Source organism: Xiphophorus couchianus, chromosome 22 (assembly GCF_001444195.1).
Source record: "Xiphophorus couchianus chromosome 22, X_couchianus-1.0, whole genome shotgun sequence".
NCBI classification, from domain to species: domain Eukaryota; kingdom Metazoa; phylum Chordata; class Actinopteri; order Cyprinodontiformes; family Poeciliidae; genus Xiphophorus; species Xiphophorus couchianus.
In genome coordinates this window covers 14,813,978-14,822,280 of record NC_040249.1, presented here as the reverse complement: position 1 = coordinate 14,822,280, position 8,303 = coordinate 14,813,978, and the positions used below count along the sequence as shown (strand labels likewise).

General features: G+C 38.5%; 1 protein-coding gene across 2 annotated transcripts in view; it reads left to right on the top strand.

Moving 5' to 3' along the window:
* Positions 1 to 1,872: 1,872 nt before the first annotated feature.
* The window catches only part of slc35f3b (solute carrier family 35 member F3b), a 53,264-nt gene continuing 46,833 nt past the window's right edge, over positions 1,873 to 8,303 (top strand). The window contains exons 1-2 of one of the 2 annotated variants that reach the window (XM_028007928.1): positions 1,873 to 2,119; positions 2,935 to 3,149. In XM_028007928.1, the coding sequence (XP_027863729.1) occupies positions 2,022 to 2,119; positions 2,935 to 3,149 (313 nt within the window). In that variant the 5' untranslated portion in view covers positions 1,873 to 2,021. Of the gene's footprint in view, positions 2,120 to 2,158; positions 2,846 to 2,934; positions 3,150 to 8,303 lie in introns of those variants that run through there. The other variant, XM_028007931.1, reaches the window with a different exon arrangement.

The following is an 8,303-nucleotide window of genomic DNA, read 5'->3' as shown; positions in this document are numbered from 1 at the left end:
GGAACATGGTGTGCTGGAAAGCAGAGGATGACTTGAATACATGAGTACTCCTTTAGAACCGCTGTTTTGATATGTATGAGCTGTGTCTCCCTTTAAGGCGAGGCAGAGTTCAATCCTGAATTTATGTTGGCAGACAGGAACATCCTGATGGAGGAATCAATTTGGTTTTGGCCGAACTGTGAAGTTGGGGAGCAACATTATTTAAGATGAACTTGAGCCTCTCCTCTCAACGAGTGGGGATGTGAGACTTTGACCAGCTTATTGATGACTAAACATCTTCTTTTTTCCCCGCTTGACTAAGCACAGCTCACCCCAACACGCACACACATCCACCATTTACCAAATACACCTTAAGCCCTATGGAGTTGGCCACTGATCAATGTAAAACCTGTCTCCTAAAAAGAGTCACAGCTCTGCAGTCAGGAGCTCACACACTGCAGTAATGCAGGGAGTGGACCACAGACCAGGGAGACATGGAAAACACCCTTCAATTCATGCAAGGTAGATTTTGCCTACAACATACTTTTTGATATGCATGGTTTCTTCAGATTTATCTAAAAAAGAAAGAAACACAGAGGCTTTGCTAAACTTGATAAAATAAGGTTAGAATAAAATACATATTACAATTTGGCTTATTACTTCTTAAAGAGCAGACTGCATTTATGAAAAGGTTTTTCACAGTCAAGATGTTAAAAACAAGAGCACACACTAAGTGTACTATTATTATTGTACAACTTGCCCCTCTGATAACAGAGTCAAAGTGAAGCTGATAAAACTACCACCAGTGAGAATTGATACATTTCCAGCAGCTCTGATGAAATGCAATCAACTGGAGCAGTTGTGTTTGATTCTGCTGTACTGGACAGACAGTTTTCTACTGTCTCAGATTTTGGCTCAGAAAATATTGAGAATAACGAAACAAGAAAACTTTCCGCATCTGGTGTTGTGTTGAAATGCTGCTGGTGTCCTTAGGTGATGCAAGCTGGGAATGACTGAACAGAGGGAAACCCACAGGCTCTTCATGGTGGAAAAAGTCTGCTAACTGAGCTGGTTTGATTCACTTCTGTGCTAGAGAATATTTTGAACATTTGAAATATTTATGGTACAATTTTTCCCAAGGAGGGTACCATATACTATATATATATAATCCTTGTAAAAGGAAGTTATGAAATATTGAAACCCAAAAAACGTGAAAACAGTGCAGTAGCTACTTTAACGTGTTTCTGTTGAACCTAATTTATGGATTTTGTTAATGGGAGAAATGTTAGTTGCAATGATAATTTAATATAAGACAATTGCTTTTTTTCTTCTTTCTATTTGCTAATCAATTCTAGCCAAGCCCTTCTTTGCTTCTTTGGAAGTTAATTTCTAACTTTTGAAAAGTAACATAGATTTGCGCCCGTTGAATGAGATGTTTTCTTGTCTTTCTCACTTTGAAGAGCTGCTTAGAGAAGTACTACAAGGATTTGTGAATGCTTAATAGTTCTTTGACACTGTGATGGACAAAAATCAAACGAATCGTTTAGTTAGTTTCACTTTATAGGATTGCAGTTGGTGTTTTTCTTTTTTTTTTTTTTTTTTTTAAAAAAAGCATTAAAAAATAATAAAATAAAATAAATAAATAAAAAATGTGAGTTTGTCCTGCTGTGACAAAAAATAATACTTAAAGGGTTTACTTTGACGGCCTTTACACGTTTAGAATTTAAAAACGAAGTCAGCTCTATTGCAGACCTTGTTTGGATCAGAGATGGAACAAATCGCTCTTCATGGTGGTAGAGCGATCTTCCACCATAATCCTGGCTATCCGGGAGATGACGCTGTTGCCGTGCCGCCGTCAAGGCGCGCGCGCAGCGTCAGGCATCCAGAGCGGTGCGCATCCAGTTAGTTGAAACAGTCTGCGCTGTAGTGGCCAGGCATATGCTCGAGGAGATGAGCAGAAGACGGGCGATGGTGCTTTTGCCTGTTTCCGCCAGCCTGGATGAGGTTTTAGATTATCTGTAATCGTGCGCTGCTGCCACAGGATGTTCGGCGACAGAGAGGGCACTGTGTGGGACCGGGTCGGACGGCCACACCGGGACTGCATGTGCTACCTTGGACCTCCTACCACTCTTTTGCCTATGTAAGACATCTTAACTTAAAACAAAGAAATGCTCTGGGGGAAGCGGGAGAACCTGTTGCGCTCTTGATTTCACCTGTGCGCATGGAAAGTTGACTTTATGCGCTGAGCTGCTTTATAGTTGAATTTTGCACTTTATGCGCGATGAATGTTTTAAATGCAAATAAGTAGCTAAACTTACGTGGTATTTACATTTGAATGGATTTCCAGACTGGGTCGGTAAGTACTGTTTTACCATCACATGACGATGGTTTTATAACAGCTTAGGGGCTGACAGATCAACACGAGCCTCATTGTTGGGTTGCTTCTTTTTCCCTTTTTTTTTCCCACCTGGTGCTTATTCGCTATCAAGTAGGCTACTTATCTTCTCTGCATGCAAACCTAACCCTGGATAACCTCATGCCTACTGCGCGCAGTTTTTGTGGTCCAGTGCCCAGTGGACGCCCTGAGATGTCACTGGAGTTGCTTCTCCATCTCTGCAAATCACTCATGATCGATTCATTAGCTACACATTCAGATAAGCCTATAATAAGAGATGCCCTGTGCGTAGTATACAATTGCAGGACCAGTCAGTTTGGTTTAGTGTCACTCACTCTGCTGCTGTGCGGACCACTGAGAGATGATGATGATCATGACTTCTCTACGGCACAAAGGAGGCGCTACGGGGTCCCTCGACGCCTGTGGGACACGCAACACCAGCCTCCCTGGTTTCGCCTCTTATTTCTCCAGGTCAAATTTTATGTGCTCCCCTTCCCTTTACTAAGCGGCCTCGCTCGGTCTGATAACATTGTCAGCCCCCTTTTGTTTTCTCTTCCCAGCGGGATGCGCAAGTCGCCCGACGTGAGCCCCAGAAGGCTTTCGGACATCAGCCCTCAGCTCAGACAGCTCAAGTACCTGGTAGTGGACGAGGCCATCAAGGAGGACCTCAAATCATCGCGCTCAGTGGAGGACATCAACAGCGCGTCCATAGAGGAGCGGATATTGCGGATCACCGGCTACTATGGATACCAGCCTTGGAGTACGAGCTACAAGAGTAAGTCTCCAAACTGGGATCTCTTTGTCGATTTGATCTCTTGATGACATGTTGATGTGAAGTTTTAATAAGAAAACAGGGTTCCTGGATAGGACACTAAAAAATCCTCATTAGATACACAGTTGACAGCTTTCATCATGTACTTAATCAGAATACTTTATATAAAGAAACTTTGAAATTGAATAAAGATTGGTATTGAAATTAATCAAGCAAATATGTTTAGTATTGGGTAAGTTCAGTTCATTTTAACAGTGCCCTATTATGCATGGATCTGCAAGTTTCACATTGTATGCTTTCCAAAGATGGTGGAAACCAGCCTTCAGTTTGGGCCCTCTGATTTCCAAAACCTCTTTCTTCTTTGCTAATTAGTTTATAGAACAAATATAGTTCTTAGTGTAATATTTTGTCTTCAGCACTGAATAAATTTACCATTCCTTCTGAATCAATACTGAAGAAGGTTTAATTCCAGTCATGATCTTGTTCAGTATTGCCAATAAGCACATTTGCTTTGTGTTTCTCAGTTGCTAAATCCTCAGAGTTATTTTTTGTTGTTGTTGCTGTTGCTGCAGAAAAATGGAGCTAGTCTTTACGTCAGTGGATCTCAAGCTTGGATTAGATAAGTGGGAATGTTGCTTTAACTAGCAGATACTTTGAATAAAGTTTGCTGTCAAAGCATCTTTTAGTTTTCATTCCTCATGCTCCTCATCCACATTGCAAACAGAGGTTACTTGTGTGAGGTGTATTGGATCTGATGCATAATAGGTGCAGGTCTTGTTTGGTTGGTTCGTCTGGCATCGTAATGTTGCTGTCATTGTCTTATGACAATACACAGAATCAATGATCAGCCTTCTTGTGTTTGCTATTCTTCTGCTGCTGTCGGTTAACCGGTGGCAAATCTGCTCAATTTTATGAGAATGCAATATTTAACAGATGCAGCATCTTCAGAAATCATATGACTGTACACAACACCATCTGAGCCTTGCAGAGCTAGATGGCAACTGTTCATATTTGAGTTGTGTCTTTATTTTGGAGAACTGGCTTAATGTGGTGTAATGAAAGAAAGTGAGAAAAAATAAAATAAGAACTCTAAAATTGTATGAAAAGTGCATGTTTTTGCATGGTTGTAATTGTTCTAGTCATAGAGTCCAGAATACAACTCCTGACCAAGTTTCTTTGCAATGCAGTAGATTTGAAAGTTGCTTTGTTCAAGATACAACTTTAGAAAGAGCAGATCTGAGCAAAGATAAAGTAAATTCTGAAAGTTTCTAAAGAGGAAGAGATTGGTCTTTAAAATAGGTCCTCTGGTTTATAACATGCAGTACTTTTAAAAGAGACCTATATGAGCTATGTTGTATATACATATGTTTATTTAATACATCAAGAAAGATAAATTAATTGTGCATACATATGCTGAAAAAACCCAAAATTTCATCTAACTAATTTTAACAAGAATATGCCATGCTAGATTAAAAGAAGAGTGATTATTCATTAGTTATGGTTAAATTAATGTCAATGTGAACATCGTGAACAATAAAATCAAGTTCAGAGATAATATCCCATACGCTCAAACTACAAATGGTCATCACTGCTTCTTTCAACTCAATGAAATGCATTTGGTAACCATATGCAAAAATTACTTTTTTTCCCAAAGTGAACTGTTGCCCCAGGTGTAGAATTCAACAAACAAGTTATAGTATGAAAAAAAAGGGGAAAAAAGCCACATATCTTTTTGTTCAATGATACACTAAATATTTTTGGGACTTTTGTTGTCTGTTGTTTGCTGCCCTGAAGGACACTGTAGATGAGCAGCTGAGTTTTTAAACATAAATATGTATTTTTATACTTATTCTAAAACTTCAGTTCTGAAAGTGCACTTGGTGAACCAAATGTAGCTAAAATAAAAAAAAAAAACTATGCCAAAATAAATGCTTTTGAGGAGTTCTGATGTACTTCTGGAACACTCCAGTCTTCAGGTCCCATCTCTGCACAAAAGCTATTGTTCCATCCAAATTGTCTCTCAAAATGGAAGTGTGTTAGCTCCAGTTTAATGTGTCAGATGCTCTGGTGGTTCCTCACATTGGATTCAAAGAACTCCTGAAGAACTTGTGAACTCCTGTAGACAAAACCTCCTGCTCATTCTCATTTTTTTCCCCTTTGAGGTTTAACTTTAAAAACCAACTCCCTCAGTAGCTGGCAGGTTCTAGGTAAGGAGTCATCAGTAGATCAAGATAAAAGGATTTTCTTCTATTTTTGTTCACGTTTTTTAATGCAACAATGAAACCAATAATGCCAAATACTATTTCCATACATCAAACACCATTTCCAGCAGTTGTTTCCGCATAAGATTTCAAAAATATAATCATTCTATTTAATAAAAAGAAGACTTCTGATTAAGAGTTAAACATAGTTATCTTTATTTAAAGTTATCTAACCTACGTCAAAGCCTTTTTGAATTCCTACATCAGCAAAGTAAAAAGATTTTCTCTTTTCTGAGATTTAGACAATACTGCTGAGGCAATAAAAATATTAATGTGTTATAGATTTAGGGACACCATCAGTGTCACCAACTGTTAGGTTAAATATAAATCAGGTCCATCAGGGACAGTTTAAAGGCCCTTCGAAGAATGCAATTAAAGTAAATGAAAGATCATATCTAGTATATTCTGTGCAGTAGATAAATTATTTCTTACCATAAATCTAAACTATTCATTTGCACTAGTTAATGGCAAAATGGTAACTATGAAATATTGCAGAAGAATTATAGTAAAATAAGGACAAAACTCAAGTAACTTCCTGTGCTGGGAATTTACAAATATCATTATGAGCAATGTTTTAAAATCATTAAGGCAACTTGTTATTTTTGAGCGTTCATTTTACCCACTCGGCTGACCGATTTTGCATGATTTGCTTTCAGACATAATTGTCGAAACTAGTCATTAGAGCACTTGAGCTGCCATTAAAAGGAGCGAGAGGCATGACACATTTTTTTTATTCTGCTGGATGCCCAAAAACACTGTAGATCCAGTGGGAGAGAAGGAAGTGTTAATCTAAACTGCATCTAGGTATTTTTAAAATACAGCAAATTTTAAAACACATCTAAAATGTTGGAAATACTTACATTTACACATGGTTGTGTGTAGCTCTCGTCATACCATTTCCGAAGCACTATTATTTCCAGCAAATTTGCACCATTGTCTAAATGAATGCATTTAGACATTTAGTCAAAGTTGTGATGTGTGGAGACAGAATCTGCACACACTTCAGACAGATTTCATTGTCAAAGAAACCAGTTCTCCCTAGCAGTCAAACACACAACACAACTACCAGGACTCGCTGGGAACAACAAAAGCAACATTTAACGCTAAGGAGTGGAGGACTCGATGCTGAAGGCAGCCAATTTCAAAAGAGGCTGCAGGCAGAGTGCTTCTCAGCAGAGCGCAAACAGAGTCCTGTTTGTTTCATTTAGCACCAACCTTTCCAAATTGGCACTTGTGGTCTTTTGCACAGCGGTAAGCTGGGTGAAAGCGGGAGATGCTGGTCAGTCATGACTCAGGCTGCAGATGAGAGGTGGCTTTGCCTTTTGTTTTGACTTAATAGATCATCTCAGTGTCCTAAGAGGGAGGTTTCAGGGTTCACACACATGCACTGACACATGCTGTATTCTGTAGCAGAAATTTGAGCTTAACAAAGTGCGAAAAAAACTTAGCTTTTCATTGAGTCAGTGAGTCACGTTCCCCCTGAATCCAGTACATGCAAACTCAAAGCAGCATTGAAGTAGTGTTTTGCTTTTGATGTGGCAGACATTAGTGATTTATGCTGCTGCTTTATCCATTTTACCCCATGGTACCACTGCCCTGTATTTAAGCTGGGTTAGGCTTTTGTGGACAAGGCTATGTGATAGCCACAATAATGTATGTCTACTGCTTGAATGCAAGTTAATGTGAGAGCTTTTTCCTTTCAAACAGTACAGCCAAAATGGTAGCAGCCATTTCCCTTTTGGAAGATGAAAGTGTTGCTACATCTTCCTGAGAGAATTTTTTTTTACTTTTCTTTGAAAAACAGACGGAGAGATCGGTCTCAGAGTCAGAGAAAATGAAGACTTAACAGAGAAGATAGTGAGAACAGATGACCAAATGTAATTCCAATCAGAAGTTTGCATTCACTCATCATTGATATTTTTTTTTTCTAGGAAGTGACCATAGGGCATTCAGCATGAATGATTCTGTAAAGCAAGAATTCCCAGGAAGGTGAATAGGATTACATTTATTGTGTATTTTTCTCATTTTCACAAACACAGTTGAAACAAATATAAGCATTCATCATCTAAAGTGAATTTGAAATTGAAGGAAGCTAACATCAAGCTTCTGGAATGTTCTGTCTTAATTCCAAAATGAGACATTGTGAAAACTATTAAACTGTACTAAAAGTCTCCGTCCAGGACAGAAAACCTACCAACACTTCTGATAATAAGGGATGCCTAGCAGGTAGAATTATGACTGAACTATTTTTGATGGCTACAAAGCGAGTACCTTGTCTGCAATATTTAGCTAAACCTCTATATACCTATTGTCTATACACACTTATTTGAGTGATTGTTGTGCTGGTTGTATGTCCAGCAGTTATTTGGCAAGAGGTGAGGTTCACCTGGGCAGGTCATCAGTCCATCATAGAGCAACATAGAGACACATAAGATCAACAACCATGTACAAACACATTCATGCAGGACAAAAAAATGCAAAAAGGACAAATTAAGCAAACAGTTATGATTATGGGAGAAATCTGATGTACCGAGAGAGAAACATTGAAAACGAGAGGAGAATAAACTGACTTCATGCATAAAGAACCCAGGTGCTAACTCCTAACCAAAAATTCATTTATGTGTATTTTGACCCTATGTGGACTAGGCATAGTCTGCAAAAAAATAAAAATAAAATCTAACGTGTGCCCAATTATTATTTCTAAAATGCACTGAAGTCCTTGGTTATTTAAATATTCCGGAGAGGAAAAAAAAATCAATCATTATGAGCCCAAAATGTATTCATTCATGCCGTGTATGTAACTATCTCCCTGGAGTTGTATGCCACAAATTAGTATCTCACTCATCACTTCATGTATTCATGTATTCTCTATATATAACTACTTATTTTGTATCTT